At 40.1% G+C, this 19,585-nt stretch overlaps 2 protein-coding genes across 12 annotated transcripts in view; both read right to left on the bottom strand.

The window, feature by feature from the left end:
• Positions 1–1,746, bottom strand: part of vav2 (vav 2 guanine nucleotide exchange factor) — a 224,714-nt gene extending 222,968 nt beyond the window's left edge. For 2 of the 6 annotated variants that reach the window (XM_038734635.1, XM_038734639.1), the window contains exon 1: positions 397–1,743. In XM_038734635.1, coding sequence (XP_038590563.1) covers positions 397–600 — 204 coding nt within the window. In that variant the 5' untranslated portion in view covers positions 601–1,743. Of the gene's footprint in view, positions 1–396 lie in introns of all 6 variants that reach the window. The other 4 variants (XM_038734636.1, XM_038734633.1, XM_038734638.1 and 1 more) reach the window with 4 other exon arrangements.
• Positions 1,747–9,022: 7,276 nt separating this feature from the next.
• Positions 9,023–19,126, bottom strand: LOC119915059 (bromodomain-containing protein 3-like). 6 transcript variants are annotated; one of them, XM_038734620.1, is made up of 11 exons: positions 19,033–19,126; positions 16,931–17,148; positions 14,767–14,904; positions 14,549–14,681; positions 13,268–13,392; positions 12,851–13,162; positions 12,627–12,755; positions 12,320–12,511; positions 11,165–11,292; positions 10,798–11,075; positions 9,023–10,509 (listed from the first exon to the last, which is right to left on the bottom strand). In XM_038734620.1, exons 1-11 carry the CDS (start codon positions 19,109–19,111, stop codon positions 10,406–10,408), a joined length of 1,836 nt encoding a protein of 611 aa, XP_038590548.1. In that variant the 5' UTR covers positions 19,112–19,126; the 3' UTR covers positions 9,023–10,405. The 6 variants fall into 6 exon arrangements, with proteins under 6 accessions (XP_038590548.1, XP_038590549.1, XP_038590550.1 ...); XM_038734621.1 differs by having other exon boundaries at positions 12,335–12,511; XM_038734622.1 differs by having other exon boundaries at positions 12,851–13,141.
• Positions 19,127–19,585: the final 459 nt, after the last annotated feature.

The following is a 19,585-nucleotide window of genomic DNA, read 5'->3' as shown; positions in this document are numbered from 1 at the left end:
CATGATCATCTTGAGATCTGCCAGTAGGCAACCAACCCTGGCACCTTGTTCCTTCACCTGTGCAAACCTGAATGGACCCTGCATGTGTTACCTAGCACCCATATGCACCATGAGCATCTACTAAATTGCTGTATTATCACAGATACACTGATAGTGGCTGGGCAGGGGCCAAGAAGTGGACTTGTTGTGACAGGAAGGTTTCTGGTTAAAAATCTGTGGGCCAACTGGAAAAACTTTAGTATTGCTCTCCAAACAAACAAGGCAACGCAGGCAGCCCCACGGTGTGAATGAGAAGCAGATCAATGCAAGAGTGTATGCGCAAACACAATACATAGCCTGGATGGGTCAATCAACCCATCCTATGCTTGTTTGAAGTTTACACCGAAGCCGACTCACCTGTGACATCTGGGGTCTGAAATTTATCTCCTTCAGGTCCACTGATCCCGGCGAGAGGTTGTGCAACATCTGGCACAAGAGCACCCCGTCTCGCAGGGCCTGTGCCAGGTCGAAGACGGCCGCCGAGGGCCACACGACCCGGTGGTTCGGGGGCAGGACCTTGCAGTCTATCAACCACCGCCCGCATTGTCTCCACTCCTCCATATCGGCTCCCGAGACTCTCCTCACAAAGTCACCGAGTCCACGAACTGGTTCACACAGCGGGCTGAAAGCGGTGGCTCACGGCGCGCACGCAGGCACTACTGTCGGTTCCCTACCCGCGCCGGGGCTCTTAATCATTCACTATCAGCAAGATGATCAGGCAATTTCACAACTGTAAGTTAATCGCAGTAGGTCACCACACTAAATCCCCATCCTGGGCGCATGGCAGCTCCGCTGTCTTCACAACATGGAAATGATGAAGGCGTGAATAATAAGACTAAAATAATAACACCGTTTCAACAGATCCCGTTCAGCAGACGGCAGCGATGTAACCTGAAAGCAGAGACGGACTATGGGAATTTTCTTCTCTTCATTCTTAAAAACTTTCTTTAGCATATCCAAAAGGCGTGAATGAAGGGTTACAATTGTGGCTAATATAACAGCTGGATGTAGCGGTTTGTCAAGTGTCGACTCCACTGCTGTCTCACATTTCGGTGGACCAGCACAGCCCAGCTATACAATGTGGAGGGGTGGAAAACGGCGTTTCAAGTCTGTTTAGTTGATGAACCAAAGCCTGGAGTCACCTACCGCATTTGCATTTTACGTTTCCTCTAAAGTTAAACGTAGAAAACCAGAACTTCCCGTAATTTCCAGCGCAAACAATGAAGAGGAGATAATACACAGAGCAGTCTTTCTACAGCGCCAGGATCACCCTCTTCCCACAACACAGTCTAAACAACGTTCTCCCGGAGCGGAAACATGTCCAGGGGAAAATACATATCAATGTTTACATTTATCCGGTTAACGTTACTTTGTTTTGCGCCTTTACGCACGCCCAAAAATAGCGTTACGTGTGTACACAGCTTTGCTTTTCAGTGATTTCCGCCTCCCTTCCGCTCGTGTCCTCCCTGTCTCGCGTCTCCCTCTCCTCGTTCCCCTTTCGGACGGGGATGTTTTACGGTTCCCCCCAACTCCCGAGCCGAGCCGCACAAATCCCGAGGAGAAAGCGTCCCAGGGCTTCTCGCTCGGTGCTCACCCGGGAGGTTGAACGAGCTCGCATGTGCTGATTATCTCATGCACGAGCTAAAGAGTTGAGCGGTGCGTCCACACTTTTGTTAAAGTGGCTCCATACTCCAAGAATGTGACTTTCAGGGAATATTTTTGAACTGGCAGTTGTGGACGCGCCCTCTGACGGATGCAGCGCATACTGCACGGGCTGCTGAAACAAGATGATTAAAGGGATAGTTCAAACAAAACACACAATTAAACTAATTTCATGCCTTAAGTGCAGTGCCACCTCTTCATAATGACAGCTTTCGTGTGATTATATGAGATTAGGGAATATTTCTCTGGTAAAGTAGTATTAAAGTATATAAAGTGAGTATTCACTTGATTATAATAAAACAATGTTTTCTGATGATTATTGTCAAAATCAGTCACAGCAAGTGTGCAGCCAAATATTTTACAGAAAGCCAGCATTATGAAATATGTTGGCATTTACCAGGAAAAGAGTGTATAACTAAAAGGCACTACTGAGTTGCATTATGGGAAAGGTAGGATCCACTGTTTTTGAAGCTTGGCCTACACTAGAAACTAAAAAGTCATGATATGTCCGCCCCCGCTGCCTTTATTTTTACCTTTTTAATTTTAAATATTGTCTCTTGCAAGTCCCGCCATTAAGTGCAATACTTTATCGCTGGAGTGCCCCTTTAACTCAGTTTAATACGATTTTATTTATATAGCGCCAAATCACAACAACAATGTAATTATGAACCTCACCACAACACACCCTCAGATACAAACAGGTATTAAAACAGGTATGACATTACAGAGCATCACAGGTGTTTTTACTTTTAGGTGATCGTCCATGAGATCATTCCATGAGACCACTGTACTAACAGTAAAAGTGATATTGTCTAGGTCAGTTGTTCTCATATATTGAGACAATTGTTCAATGTATTCTCATGGTGAGAGCCATGTGGTCTTCACAATAGTACAGATTTTCTTTAAATCAACTAACAATGTGAAATTGTCAGCACACTTATTTAAAATACATTTAATTTCGGGGTGGTGGTGGTGGTGGGGTTCTTTTGGAGGGGGGTAGGTGTCAATTAAGGTGCAGGTTAGGTTAAGTATCATAAAAACACACCACACAAGCCGCTACATTTACCATAGTTGGAAATGCTCTCCACACTCCGCTACTGAAAAATGTGATTGGCTTGTCAGGACTTGCTCCATCATACTTTCCTTTTTGGTGATGCCACAAAGTCTGGGCCAACACTTTGAAAGTGGCATATTTTAGACCACATTTGTATTTTCACAAATAGGTCTTTTTTTCACAGAAGACATTTACACATGCCACTGTGAAAAGCTTAGTGAAGTAAAACAATTAATGATGGCTGAATTCCATTTAGCTGCTTAGCTTCAGTGCCCTGGTATCATGCACGTTGGCTCACCGTCACACTGTTATGGCTTACTGGGACACTTAAATATAATGGAGACATCAAAATGTTATTAGTAACACCTGTGCATTTCCTACCATGCTGTGGAACGGCATATTACACTTTGTTGGCTGATGCAGGCTATTTTCCAAGTTTTACAAAGGCTGGTTTAAACAACAGGTCTTCACACAACCTTGTACAACCTTGACCTCTCTGCACAGTAAGATAACATGTATTAACGCTGCTATAATCAATATGTTTTATTTTAACAATGGATCAAATGACTATGTGAAGGGGGTTGCTCATAGTGACAACCCTGCAGGTCTCTGCAGCTCTATGGAGTGGTTCACCATCTCCCAGCTAATTGTTTGGGTTTCACTGTCAGCAGCTTCACTTGGTTGACTCTCTCTGCTCTCATCAGCATCCTTTTCAGACACAGGAAGCAGCTGTTTTCAGCACAAAAACTACAGAAAAAACACCATACTCCACCTCCCCAGCATTAAATGGCAGACAGACAAAGATAGAGACTGGTTAGGGAACATTGTGGATCATTTAGCAGCCAAAAAACTGATATTTCCCCCAGGATTTGGGGGAGGGCAAAACAAAGCTCAAAGGAGAGTGAATGTTGGACTTTCATCATGTGGCTAGAATATAAAGTTTTTTTACTGTCAGCGCAAAAGGTTTTGAATTTGAAATGTTTGAAATGAATGTTGTATGCAAAATTTAAAATTGCATTTTACAGATTGAAATTGAATATAATGGTTTGAAACTTGCTTTCAACTTTTGAGTATTATTTCAATTTCAGTGGAGTTTCGGTGGAATTCAAAATTCAGTTCCAAATCAGAGGCACTCATCTCTGACAAGAATAGAAGGGGTCTGAGTTTGTGCGGTCACTAAAATAACTCCATACTATGCTAATGTTGCTTTATATCTGCCTGATTTGTAAATAACTGTTTGCCATATAAATTTAACAGTTATGTCAGTGTTGCTTTTATGGCTTGTTTCCACTACTCCCAAATGGAGTCTTAAAAAGGCTTAAAAAAAATCACATTTCCTTACCTTTGTTCTTCCTTTCACTCTAAATGCAATCATCTACACACCTTGATCCCAGATGCCCTCTACAACTATTCATGTTGTCTATGAATACTGACCTAATCCCTGGCCACTGTCACTCAAAACAACTTTTTTGCGTGTTATTTTATATTTTTTCTTTCTAGTTGCCTTTTGCTGTTTGGATACTTTTATTTTGTACACTTCTTGTTCCTTTCCCAATCTCTTTCCTCTTCCTTAGATTTCCCAATGTCAGTCCTTGTTAATAAAATAATCTAATGCTTGGTCAATTAATCACTTCATCGTCATTAACATCAATATACCACCTGTTTCTTGTTAAATCCTCTTTGTCATGTCTCATTACTTTCTCAACTCAGTCATCATCGTCCCTTGCCACCTTCAGATTTCCACAGGGACGTAACACATTTGGCAAATTTATCGCCAATTGTAAAATAGAACGGCACAGCAAAGTGTGGTGTTCTGTGCTTCTTTTTGTATCTGAAAGAGGATTTTTAAAGACTGCAAAGCTGGATTTATACATGAAGAACATGTACAAGCTGACACATTGAAATTATAAAAATACTATAATGGCAGCTCTTTAAAACGGACATGAGTTTTGTGGACGTTTTGCCTACCAGTGTCGGATGCATCTTATTCATCAGCCACCTGTGCTGCTTGGTTTGGGACTGGCCTCCCAGTAAAAAATTGCCTCCCACCCAAATGTTACAACTCCACTTGGAGTCATGAGCGGGTAGAGATTCAACACACAAGATGTTTTACAAACCATATAACTGAACTACAGCAGCGGAACCAAAAAGTTTACCATCCTTTTATCTGAGACAATACTCGCTGCTGTTTGGTACTACCCATGACCTCATACCAACAGAGTCCTCCACGAGGAGGGAGTGAAAGCATCACTTCTTCCCCCTGCAATTATCCAGAGAATGAGCCTCTCAAGAGTAGGCCCTCCAGGCTGACAATCAATTGCTTAGCTGACATGGACTAGGTTTTCACTGACATTAAACAGATCAATTCAAGTTCTCTGGCGCACCCACTCTCTTATGCACCTGCTGGCCTTAAGACACCTCTGACTGCAGAGTGGGGGATTCATCTATATCTTCACTTAGGCATCAACTTTTCCCGTGATGGCTGCCGGCCATAAGAATCTAACTGATGTCCTGTTTGACATTGTCCTGTTTCATTAATGGTCAAACAATTTAACACCCAGACAGAAAAGCCTTATACCCAATATTTGCAGAGTTTGTAGGGATATGGAGAAATCACCTCAGGGTTTTGGGCCACAAGGTTTAATCACATTTACCTACCAGCAGACCAAAAATCATGGATAAGTTTACATGGGTGCTGTTGGACATCAGGATAAGACCCCACAAAACATACAATCTTTATCTACAGAGCATGCAGTATGGGCATTTGGAGATTTTATCCCTTGTGGTTTTATCATTTGAGAAATGTATAGCCAAGGTCTTTTATTTCAGCAACAGATCCGGAGAAACTCATCCATGCTTTTATCTCCTCCTGCCTTGACAATTGTAACTCCCTATATACCTGTCTCAGTCAGAAATCTAGGCCTCAGTCTAGGCCAAAATCCAAAGGAAACAGGGCCTTTGCTGTCAGGGACCCTTACACTCTGTAACAATCTACCAGAGCAGATTAGGCTTGCAGAGTATGTTCCTGGTTTCATCTAACTTCTCAAGACGCACTTCTACAAAATGGCTTTCACAGTGAGATGCGTGATGTATATCTCCTTAATATCTACACTGACTTGTTTATGTTTTATACACTGTTGTAACCCACTGTGAAATAAAAAAATTTATTCGACCTGTTTATGTTTTATATTGATTGTTGTAAAGCACGTCGTTACCTGCATTGAAAAGTGCTATACAAATAAAGCTATTACTATTATTATTCCTATACTTGCATTGGTCCCAACCTTCAAGAAATATAGTAAGCAGACAAATACAAGACTTACTGTAATTTTGAGAGGAAGCTATGTTTTAATGCACCACTGATTTAAGATTATACCAGTCCTGAACTCTTAATGGTTAACTAAAACCTGACCTAACTCTGACAAAGCTCTGTAATCTTCCGGCATATAAAAATGGCGGAGCTGGGTGGATTGCTGTTGATAATGACCTTTGCACAATGCATTCTGTGATGTACAAATGTTCTTTGAGTTTGGCCGATGGAGCCATGAGATCACTTAACCTTTAAAGACCTTTTGAACGGCCCCATCAGCCTAAAATATGGCTTATAAATCCATAAGCAGGCCTTTTTTTCTGGGGGAAACTGTGCTGCCCCGCTCACACCAGTGCCAGAGCAAGTTGAAAAAAATCCAACACAAAAAAAGTAGCATTAGCTCAGAGTTTAGAGAAAGCAGTTGCTTGTTCCTATCCTCAGATCTGAAGAGAAAGGATCTTAACCCGTCACAGTTTCAGAACTTTGCAGTTGCCAACTGTACCAAACTATGATTTAACTGATTAGTGTTATAACAATTTGTATACACAGCTGTATAAGTTTGAAAAATGAAGAAGAAAGCATATGTCCTCTGTTAATCCTGTCGAGACAGATAAGTGAAGGTCAAAATATAATAATAACGTGGCTTTTTCTTTAAAGTGCAACAGTAATTCCTTCATGCACTTTTCTGAACACCAACAGGTAGCATTCAATGAAAACAGACAGCAGAAGAACTGGGCGACACATTTAACCTAAATGATAATGTAAGTGGCTTAAAGGTTAGAAAGACAGGGTTTTGACCAGGTTGCCCTAGCTCAGTGGTTGTCCAACTGAACCGCTCCAGGGGGGCTTGGATGTTAAGCAGGCCTTAGGTTGCATGAATATGATTCATGTGGTGACATAAATAAACAAAAGTGTTCGGTTGATAGCTAGGCTACTTTGCTAACGTGAATATTTAGTTTATTATTGGCTACATTGTTAATGATTGATAAAAATGAAATCCACTCTGCTGGGATTGGGGGTGTGAACCTTTTTTCAGCATCTGAAGGGAGCCTTAGGAAAACCAGCTGATCCAGTGATTGTGCTGACTATAAGCTTATGGTCCTGGGTAGCTCCCAGAAGTTAATATACTGTATGTACAGTACATAGCTACTGTATGTGAATGTGCAGTGCTGCAAAATAACATACTCAGCCATTTATCTTGGATAAGTAATGGTTTTAAAATAGATTAATAACAACCATATATTTTGTTACAAATTGAGCATAGTATCAGCTACGTTGCAATTAAGAATTACTGATATGTAACATTAGCATAAATCGTTTATGGAACAAAAGTGCATATGTGCAGTTCATTCAACACATCTTGATCCAAATTGGCATCGCCACATTCACTGAGTCTTTATTTTTTCCTGAATGTTCTCCTACATGGTGGTGAAAAGAAAATGAAAACCAGAGTTCCATTAATCAAAGTAAACCTGGACTTGTGTGACGTGTCTGGAGAGTTGCATAATGTGTGTGTGGTCTTTTTAACATTGGATTCATGTGTTGTGTGAGTGATGGCAGGACGTGGCAGAAATGAATAGTTGTCATTTAAGTAGTGGCACTGATCAATCAATGCCATGGGGAGGGGCATGTTCTATGTGGCACGATGGGAATGCAGGTCACAAAGAGCACATCTCCCTGCAACATGCACAGTGAATGGACAGCGAGGTAAGCTGGGTGGGGGAAAAGTGTAAATAATGAACGGCCCCACAGTGTGCATGCAGTTGGAGCTTCTTAAAAAAAAATCTATCTCAAGTGCTGGTGTGGAAGCACTTAAATACCCTTTCACACTGTTATATTAAAAAAAAAGGCCTTTAGTATACTAAGGGACCTAGAGAATGTATCTCATCTGTTCTTTCTTAAAACTAGGTTTCAATAGTTTTCTCTCAATAAAAAAATCACTTTAAGCTGCATTTCTCTTATAAATGTACTGACAAATGATAAAACAAAACTGCATAGAATATAGGCTAAAATAACCCATTGGAACTGCAGCATTTTCTTGAAAGCAAAAGGGATGCCATAAGTCGTAATACAGCCGAGGGTAGTGCATGATGGCCATCTCCTGGTTGATTACTGAACTGCAAGCAGTGTTGAGCCACAGACATCCAGCTTCTGTGCTCTCATCGGCTCTCTGCTTAGGACCTCTCACACAAACGACCCTGACTGTCTACACATCTCTAGTGCTTCGAGCCCTTATTGGAAGAAGTTAAGCACCAAGAGGCGATGGAGTGTAGGAGGCACCAGCTGTTTGAACTGGTCAGCGTTGGGTGCGTGCCAGTTTCTGCAGAGGAGTTGGCAGGCCAGCTGAAAGTGGAGTAAATGTTTCAGGCAAGAGGGCTTTCTGTCACTGTGGCGCATACTGTTTGCTGAAGGGCATGATATTAAGGGTATTTAACACCTGTTCTGTTATATAAACTACTTTGATTAACAAAAAAATAAACCAAACATACTGGAAGAGTCTCACCCCAGGTTAAAACTGAGTCATTTTATATTAACAGCTACCAAATAGTTAATTATTCAGGACGAATTATTCAGGCGTTATTCTTATGTTTTATTTAAATTACATTATGGTTGGATTATGGTTATGCTGTTCGTCCCATGTTGCCACCAAAGGGTGGGACGTAACACATGGTAACATTGTTATAAGACTTGAATGACATAAAGCAGTCAACACTGTATTATTATCATCATGCAACAAAACTGTGGGTGACATTAATTACAGAAGACATGTTCATTTTGATGACTTACTGATCCCAAGTTTCAAAGTTGTCTTTCATACCATAGTGTTAAGTAGCGTGGACGGAGGGAACTACACAATTACTGTAAAACGCTTCATCTTCAGGTAACTTTTAATGAATGGACTGCATGCAACATGCAAAACAGTGGTGCTGTGGCCCTTCACAGAAGTCAGTCAGCGGAATTGTTAAACCGTTTATTGACTGTTTGGAACAATAAGCACGGACAACAGTGATCAAGAAATATAACAAAATAAACATTTTAGATGTAAAAAATTTTAGGTTGAACATTAACTGCTTTGAGCATCAAGTGCTAAACAGAACACAGCATTCTTCATTATAGAGTCTTATTTTCATAGCGGAGCAAGACAGACCTGCAAAGAGTTACAACTGATAAGCAAACATTTTAATGTAAGCCAATGGCTTAGCGAAAGTCGCATCTATTAGGCACATTTTTTGAGGGAAGTATACCTTAAACTTCCCTTAATACCTGCCACTTGGAAAATTGTTGAGAAAGAAGCCCAACAAAACATCTGTCATGCTGGAGATCACAGTGACTGTTAAAACACAAAAAGGCACGGAGTCGTACTATTTCAATGCTACCTTTTTTGACTGGAGTGACAAATAAACATTCACTGACAGAATTTAAATTTCTAGAGCACGTTCACTATGAAACAGGCAACATGACCAGCCAACTCAGGAAAGATTGGCTACTTCACAGAAAGAGTTGAAGCTGTTGACAATTACATCAATAAAAACAACAACAACAAAAAGACCATATATCTGCTGACGGCTATAATACATTATAGTGTGTTAGAAACTATTTATCAGATATGTATGCTGCTTACAAATGCTAACAAACAAAAAACATACATGCATTTTCCCCCCATTCAGACCAGCGCTAGATAGTTAAAGAACTCCTCCAATTAGGGATAACTAATTTTTAGAAAATGTGTCAGAATTCCAAACACCATAAAACCATCAATATCCACTTCATAAACTTGCAGCTTGCTTGAGGTCCTTTGTTCTTTTCAACATAATCCTTTATCTTTCTGTTTATAATCATGTGCTACGGTAGAAATTATCTTCTTCTTATACATACTGAGATCATCTATTATTACATGGTCCTACTCACAACTCAAACAGGTGCTATCGAGAGCTGTCTAGGGCAACAATTGGATGTTTAAGAGTATCACATTGCATTTCTATGATGCATTTGAAAAAGGCCTATGCTATAATTAAACTGTATGGACAAAAAATGAATGACACAGACAGGATATTGGTTGAACCTCAGATGTTATGAAATGCGCCCTTGCCCAGCCGCATGCCATCCAGCTATGTTGTGAACAATTTATAATGTCTGATAACAAACTCCAGTGGCGGATATTGCGATTTAGAGAGAAGAAGGAGTGAGAAAAGCCAACAGTGACAACAAAGACTGTGTGAGGGAAGTTTAATTTTTCACATATTGAACACATAGCAAAATACAAAAATAAGCATGTTTAACAGTTTTTAAGAACTCTCTTTTGGTAACTAAAGAAGCAATAAATAGAAACTTTACAGTCGTCACGAGTCACTGTTTTCTGAACTGGAGTCGGTGGAGCTGCTGGTGGCAGAATCTGAAGAACTGCTGCAGCTGACATGATGAGGCGCAGCCTGACTGCTTTTCTCTGGATGAAGGAAAGTAAAGGAAGCACCATCACCAAATTAAATGCTACAAGGGCTGATGACATTTTAATATTTTGTGTAAATTGCACTGTAATTAGGGCTTAGGGCTAACGATTATTTTGTTTTTGAATGTTGTTTTTTGTTGTTGCTTTTTTTGCCCTCATGACTGACAAGGTTTGTACTGTAAATATGCTCATATATTAATGCTCAACTATTAAAGCTGGGTTTATTTATTCACAGATTTCACAAATCTAACCATAAGGATGATGGCAGCAAAGCTTCATACTTACTTTGAAATGACTTAAACTTCTTATTCAGACAAGACTTCACGTATTGCTCCAGCTCCCGCAGAGTGGACGGCTTCAGTATCTCAAAGTCGATCTCGATCTCCTCTGGGTTGGTGTCACACATCGAGGGCTCTCGAGTCTGAATGATGTGCACCACCCGGCCCAGCTTGCCGCCAGGTAACCGGTTAATGTCCAGGCTCAGCTGGTGCTTCTCGTCGTATGTCATCGGCAGAGACTCATCATCTGTATCATCCGTGTCTTTGCTTCTCTTCCACAACTGCCTGAAATCCACAACAAAGCAGTCAAAGGTGTCTACACAGAAGTGAGATCCTATAAAAATAGAGTCCTTCAGCTATGTTTAACTTCCTACCTGGAGCTGGAATTTGTACTGCTTTTATTTTGACAGCTGTCCTCTTTCTTGTCCTTGTCTTTTTTCTTCTTTGGTTTAATCACAGGGACTTCAGAGAGGGCAGCGAGCTGTTCATGAACTGCTTTAAGCTGGGCAGAATCAACAGATATGGGCTAATGTGGTATTTAAATAAAAAGTGCCAAGACAAATAGCAACACTAAGAAATCAAAGAATAAGTAGGAGACAGAGAGTAGTTTCTAGGTACTTGGAGGCTTGGCATATGACTGTAAGGCCAACAATATCCTCTCCAAACAACTGAGAGGAGTCAGAAGAAAAAAAAACACGTCATCTGATATACTTCATGCATCTATTTCTCCCTGCTATATATCTGAGTGCCAGAGAATAAGGTGAGACGAATATTTTTGTAAAGGTTATCATAAGGTCCAGGTAGAGTTCAAATCACTGCTGTGGTAGAGGTTCGTACACCGAATCGCTCGCGGTAATTGTGCATGTATTTGTTTACATGCGATCCCATTGTGTTAAAATGAAATGAAAGGGCAGACCTGAAGCTGCTGGATGGAAAACATGCTGACACCGGGATAGACATCAAGTGGGCCCACTTTCACGCTTTGCCTCGCAGACAAGTTTGTGACTAGAGTGGCAACATTACTGGTTAGACTTTAACAATGGAAAATTTAAAAAATGAAAATGTTCGATGAATTGATCTGTCACTGATTAATTTATGTCTATTACCATCTTAACATGTAAAAGTTAAGAATGGATACACAAAGGTATGAAGCATTATTTTAATAGAAGCCATTTCATTTATGACAATGAGAGGGTGGCTATGGTGTACAATTGTGTGTGTGTATATATATATATATATATATATATATATATAGTTTATAGAGTTATGTAGTTTTTTTATATGTATATAGTTTTTTTTATATGTATATTTTTATTTATGTTACAGCATACAGAAGGTTGTGCGTGTAAGCAACGCTAGCATTTGTAAAGAAAGCCAAAACTTCAATAGATCATTGAACAGGAGGTCAATGAATCCATCAGAAAACAGGGGTGGTGCAAAGCAGAGTCTGTCTGAGAAACCGGTTTACAGTAGCAGACAATGGGGTTAAATAACAAGACTCTGAGTTAGAGATCTGTGTAGAAACCTACCTGTTCTGCACCCACCTGTTCTTGCAACTCAGCAAGGCGGGTGGCACGCTCCTCTGCAGAGTCTGATTTGTCCAAGTTGGAAGAGCTGTTGGCACTAATCCCACTAAAACCTGCACTCTTAACGGCACTCATTAGTGAAATCAACTCCACCGGCTCGTCTGGCATCTTCGCAAACCTCTTCTCGAACACACCCTGAAGCGAACACACGGTGAAAGTAGAATCGAGTGAAATAGAACAAAACTAATCCTAAAGTCCAGTAAGACTTTTTAAATTCTTGAACTATTACAGGTAATGATTCAAAACACACCTGAAGTTTTCTGGCTTTGGTGACAACATCATGATGTGGAGGGTTGTATTTGTAGCAATTAGAAAAAATCAACCGAACGTCTGCAGCGAAGCCTTGTGCGTCCTGGTACTCTCCTCCTTCCATCTTTTTCTGAAAATTAAAAAGTTGTCAAGACTAAATCCTTCATGAAAAATTGATGAACCGCAGAGGAAATGTATTTGTACATGTAAATATACAGTTTTTACTTCAACAGTGCTGAGATCCATGGGGTATTTGATGATGTCATGGTAATCGTGTAGCTGCAGGGCTTCAGCGTCGACGGGCTTGTAGAACGGCCAGGCGTAGGCTGCGTGCTTCTTAGACAGCATTTCTTTCAGGATGTCATTGCAGTACTTGAGCTGTTCGCTCAGTCTGCCCTGTTCACTTTTCTGTTGTGGCAACTCCGTTTCTTCAAAGTCAGAGGGATTATTGGCTCGGCCTGCGCTTCCCCGTCTCCTCCTGCTCTCTGATAAATCACCCAAACTGGAGGAGTCGTCCTTCCGCTTCAGCCCTTTCTTCTGCATCGGCAAAAAACACAATAAGGCAGAATTCTTCTACATGCTCTGTGATTTTAAAATAATATGAAATTTGACTGAGGGTCAGAGACACAAATGCTGACTCACTTTTATGGGGGTCTGTGATGGTTGTTTGGGCATTGAGGACGGGCTGGAAGACGTGTAGCTGAGGCTTGGCTGAGATGTGGGTGTTGTAGGTGAAGAACATGTGGTTGCAGTTCCATTTTGCCCACCTGCATACATGTATTAACACAAATGAAAGGATAAGAGAAAAAATGTTAAAATACAAATTAAACCTTACTAGAAGACCCACAGCGAAAAGACACGGTAGAGTTGGAGCACTGAACGGTGTTATTTCAAATGGAAAGAAAACAGATGAGGGTTACTGATGCAGCTAAACACCGCTGCTGGCTGAACGGATCACTGAAGTGGGGTGACACTGACGTTAATGCCGGCTGAAATATGCACATCTTACTCAATAACGCATGCTAAGATAGACAACCACATTGACATTGACAATGTTCTGCACACGTGTTTGAAGTGCCAAAGGCTAAATGGAGGAAAAGCATATATTTTATGGGAGATCTTGGTGCAAACCTTTGATTCTTACTGAAGCGAATACAGGCATAGACAGCAGTTGAACAGAAAGCTGGGCCTGCATTGGTTCATGCCATTTGTGGATAGTTTATTTTGTGTGCTTATTTTCCAAGAATGAGCAGCTCTGTGTTTATGTTCCTGCACTTTGCACAACTGCAACTAAAAATGTTTGCAGTCAGCCCTGGCTTCTGATTGGTCAGACAATGTGCGATGCTGCCTGTGCTTGTTTAGCTGGGAGAGGGTTTTGAGTGGAGCTGAGAGCACACTAGTTTTTGACCGTGTTAAATTTAGCTTGTCACTGTTTTTTGTTGATCATTTTGTTTGTCATGAAGAAAGCTTCAGTAAACATTTAGAAATGAAGTACGTGGACTGCAGAGTTTTGATTAAAGCATGACTCAACTATGCTTAATTGGCTCCACAGTTTAAGTGGACGTTAAAGAAGAAATAGACGGAGTCACACTTACACAGACATTTATAACAAAATCAATTGCATTCTTTGATCTGTCTTTACTTTTTTAATTTAATAAACTTTACTTTTGTAGGAGCTACATGTCACAAATCTGACTCATCTTCTTGCACCCTGACAAAGTGTTTGGACCTACTGCAGAGCATGTGGTGAAGTTCATTTATCACAATTACCTGTGTACAAGGTGCTCAGAAGCATGCACACAAATATCCTACATGGGACCCCTGGCTGCCACATGAATGTGCCATGTGTAGTTTATTGAATGCCTCTGAGTTACCTTTTTGAATGTGGAACATGTGAAGTACAGTTACCATTAAGTTCATTACCTGGAATGCTACTTTTTTTGCCCTTCCCTTTGGCTGCAGGAAGAATCTCAACTTCGCTCTGCGGCATCTGGGTAACTTTTTGCAAGAAAACCTTTTCCAAGGCGAGGGCCATCAGGACTATGTCATCTGTGGGCTAGGAGGACAGAGGAAAATCCATGTGGGTTTATTTCCTGTGAGGCAAACCAGCACGCTGCACTTCCAACAATAAAGTCCCTCACCTTGTTATATATGTAGCAGTTGGTGAACATGGCGTTGAAGTCTTGCATACATTCACTTGCACTCCAATAGTAGTTGTTCTCTAGCCGTTTCTTGATGGTTCCCAAGTCCATGGGGGATGTTATTATGGTGTGATAATCCTGATAAAGAAAAAGAGTCAACGTGTCAGATGAATGTCTGTCCTACACCTTGGGAAAGGATCTGATGAAGAAAAGTTTGATAGCGCCCAATTCTTTTCTCACTTCCTGGATCATTCAAGTACAGTACATTCAATGTATGCTCTTATTTTGAAAGTTTTGGACAGATTCCTTTCAGTCACAAAAATACGATATTTACCAGGTTAATATTCTGAGATCTCGGAACACTGCGATATTGCTAAGACGGGAGTCACAAGAAACCCAAGCACTCCCTCAATCCCACCAGTTGTAAAGTGGTCAGCCATGTTTACTTGAAACACACAAAGTATAACCAAACTGTCTGTTAATGTACTGTACATGTCCATACACACAATTTTCCTGTGCAATGAGGGATTGTTATGCTCACTTTCAGCTTTACCCCCATACAAGGTGCCAGATAATCTGGCTAACATGTTGGCTTGTTTACAACCTGCCTGATCGTTTGACCACTAGCGTTTCTAACCCCGTCTGTACTCAGCAATTACTTCTGTGACTACATTATTATCATAACCAATACAAATGATAGCCAAATCTATGTAAATAATGTGGTTATTTGTAATGTTTTGTTCAGTTGTAATAAACTGGAATTATTCTTTCACAAGGCATCTAGCCATGCAGACAGCTTTGGTTTATTTTGGCCAGGTTCTGAGATAGCTCACACTTTCTAACAGAGAAATTCAACTTCGAATTAACCATTTTATTATTTATGCAAATTAGTTACATTCCAGAAACACTTACTTCAAATGATTAAGTCCTTAAGTACTGACTAACAAATGCAGTAATATAGAAGAAAGCTTTTTATTGCTTTTATTTAAGTGTCTTGTAATATATTTTATATCTTTTTACTTTTCTTCATTCGATTTATAGTTCTCAATTATTAACGTTGGCGCTATACAATTTACTAAAGCCTGATTTCAAAAAATGCTAAAGGGTTATTTGTTATGATTAATTAATAAGCTGTAAATATCGGATGAGACTGAGACTGAGGGGCGACTTCACAAAGAATGGTCAGAGTGATTGTTATTTATGATGCTTTAACTGTACGCTCCCCCTCATGTGTCTGGGTGCACACCGTTTTCTCTCCTCTGCTCTCTGCTGGATTGGTACAGTGTGTTACCATCGCCTCTGTTTCTCACAGCAGTAGGTTTAATGTTTGTTTTTTTCACTTTCATTCCCTCGTGATGTATATCAGGTATTGGACTGTCTGTGCCATCTGTGCTCCTATGATGTACTGTGATGTGCTGGGTGTGTGACACCCCTTATAAATGAGCTTCAGTTACAACCAACTCTCTGAAGACACTAATAATTTCACTCTGTGTGTGGCTATTAGCGTTGGTAATGGTGAACCGGACTTTTTTTTGTGATGAGGCTAATTTGCATGAAAAGAGAGCAAAATGTATGCAGATTACGAGATTACCTAATTTAAATACGTCCAAATAGCATCAGAGCAAAGAGAAGCTATTTGCTTGGCAGCGCAAGGGAGAAAGAAAAGACTGTGAAAAAAAACTTAATAAAATCAACAGCTGCAGTGACAGAATGACAAAAACAGTGGAAATTTAAGGATTCAGAAACAGTTACTTCAGTGAAAGAAAAGAGAAAAGCAGACGCTTCCCCACAAGGCAAGACAAACAAATGTGACTTTTTAGACAAAAAGGAAGAAAATACACACCTATTTATTGTGTTTAGTAAAAGCCATATTACAAAGAGCCAATTTCCAACTTCCCCAAGCTACTATGGCTGCAGCAGCTGTGTGTGAGTGTTCAGGATTTATTTTATGATGTGTTTTTGACAAAATCAGATCATGTGGTTAACTACATTATAAATTGCTAACAAGTACTTAACATTACAAAACCTGCCTGTCATAAAATTAACTTTAAAAAATGATTCATTTGTTTTTGAGTACATACATAAAGAATACATTATTTTTATGTGGTAAATGTTGGATTGGAAGCACCTTTAAAAGTTTCAAGAACATTTACGAACTACTCACTGATAGTCCAAGGGCAACTGCATCAACAGGCTGGTAAAAAGGCCAGGCGAACTGGTGCCGCCAGAGGGATTTGATCACTACATTCTGCATAAACTGCAGCTGGTTAGTCCTCCGGCCTGGCTTGTTGGGGTTGGTCACCTCAGGAGGCGGAGGATTCATAAGCTGTGGAGGATTCGGGTCGCGGTCTGCTGACATGATGGCAGCTGGAAGCGACTGGTCTTCAACAGATGAACATAATCTCAATTGGTTGCTGTTATCTTCTGTGAATACTGTAGCTACTGTCTGTCAGCTCAACAAAGCCTCTGAGGGAACACGAGCCCACTTCAATCATAGTTTTCATACCAGACAATGTGATCTGAAGTCATAAAAACATGATATGAGTGAGTGACTAGGGCTGAACAATTTTGAAAAAACATCTGATTGACATTATTTTGACTGATATTGCAGTTGCGATAGGATTTGCGATATTGGAGGGATTGATCATTTTTACACAATTATTCTCATTTTCACAGAAAAACATTTAGACGACTATGGTGTGATTTTTGCAAGGATTTGTACCACACAAAGATGTTTTCTTAAGTCTGTAGAATATGATGCGTAGGCCAGGATATCTCTGCAGCACGACAATATTCAATTTAAAATGTTTTTGACCCACATTTTGCCTTTAACTTTAAATATGGGACCTCCTGAGTTTTGAAAACTGCAGTAGGCAACATTGCGATTTCAATATGATTTAGATTAATTGATCAGCCTTATAGGTCAAAGATGATTTCTATAGTCCCTCTACTAGACGATGTAGCCTACCACAACTATGGCCGATTTAATTTCAAATTTGGATGCAACACCGGATTGGTGGAGAAAGGCCCTCTTCAACAGAAGGTCACAGCAGAATACACACATTTAGACATGCACAAAACCCCCAAAACACACTATATACTAAAAGGCATCTTTACCTTGGGATGTAGCAAACAATTTAAATAGAAATTATGTTCATGAACAGAGATCACATTAATGAGTCTTCCTGGTGGTTCTCTGCTTTTGCAGCTATGATACTGAGCTACATGTTGTTTCTAGTGATTTTTTGGACAAGCTGAGGAGTGCATGCGTCAGTGGTGACTGAAATGTTTGTTTTAAGTTAACGTTACTTGTTTTATTGTTATTTTAATGACATATTGTTATGACAGCTTTCACTAACTTGGGAGTCTTTGGGATAACGAAAACTGATTTTAATGTGACTCTTTATACGCACTTTAGTAACGTTAGTGGATTAGAGAAAAAAAAAAACAGTAGTATGAAATGTAATTCTGGGGTTTTCCGTTCTCACTTTGGAAGAGAAATAAGACAAAAAAGTGGCCAAAAGTCAATAAGATATACAAACTGTGTAACGTTAACGTTAGTTGTGCTGGTATGGTTAACCTAACGTTACAGTCTATATCAACAAATAAACCTCACGTTAACGTTACTGGCTTTAAGCTCATGAAATCACTTCACTGGCGACACGTTAATTTACCATACAGGCTAACTTGACGCAGGGCACAAATAGCAAATAATTAGCTTGTTTACGTTTTTAAAACTACAGTATCTATCGCAAGAAACTAGCAAATGTGAACGTTATATTGTGGGAAGGCAAGTTAACGTACAAGTAAGTTAACGTCAACGCTGGTGTGTCGTTAGCTTTAAGTTACTTAGCTTACAAAATAAATAATACTCGTTAGCATAAATAAGTTTCACAATTCCTTATTTTTTTTGCATAAAATTGTCATTTGTTTTGAAATCAAGTTTCGGAACAACGTTAAACGTTATTTATCCATGAAGGCGCTAACGTTACCTCCCAGCTAACATAAGTTAGCTGTTATCTTCAGATAACGGCAACGTAAATAATGTTCTTGTTGCGCACGGGATGACGGGAGAGTCACGGGTAAAAAACACACAGAATAAGCTACTGAAGTACTAACTCGTTTTCTTAAGAAGTTGCGATGAGAGTTCAGGGACTTCTCAACTTCACAAGAGCCTACGCCCCGCACAGAAACCCAACCAGAAAGCGCAGCTCAATCCACACTTCCACTAACTTTGATACTGAGAACTTGCTTGACGAAACAAACCTGCTGCATGTGAAACGCTCGCCTCCCGTCTCTTCTTCTGTGCGCTATGCGGTGGATTGCACACAAGCTTTAGGTGCATAGCGCCACCTACCGTACCGGAATATGTAGAACATTAGTCTGGAATGACAACAAAAAATAATAAACAAACATAAAAAACAAAATAAACAAGAATCAACAACTATATTCCATTAAACAATCCAGTATTCATTTAGAAACCTATTAACCATCCCTGAGTTTCCTAATATGCCTTTCAAATCCTGTCCTCTCTCACCCTGTGCTGCAAACTACGTATTTGACACAGTGCAATTTTACATGTTCAGCATTTTCCACTATTACCGTTCACATATACTTGTGAATTTGCTTTTCCCAGTAGAAACAGTGTTTTATTTAAATCAGTGTGATCAAACATTTGTTTAGATACTATCTACCGCCTCCCTTCTCTGTGCTCTGTCTTTTGCACTTTATAGTGTGTTCTGCCTTTACTGTCCTCGTCCCAGTTTTCCTGCCAAAGTTCTGGTATTTTCTTTTTTAATAAGTTTCCCTTCCCCTTTTC

Source organism: Micropterus salmoides, unplaced genomic scaffold (genome assembly GCF_014851395.1).
Source record: "Micropterus salmoides isolate LMB-PRFRI ecotype aquatic unplaced genomic scaffold, ASM1485139v1 Ms_hic_scaffold_20, whole genome shotgun sequence".
NCBI lineage: Eukaryota > Metazoa > Chordata > Actinopteri > Centrarchiformes > Centrarchidae > Micropterus > Micropterus salmoides.
Note: the sequence above shows the minus strand (reverse complement) of the source record. Positions and strands in the feature narration are given on the sequence as shown.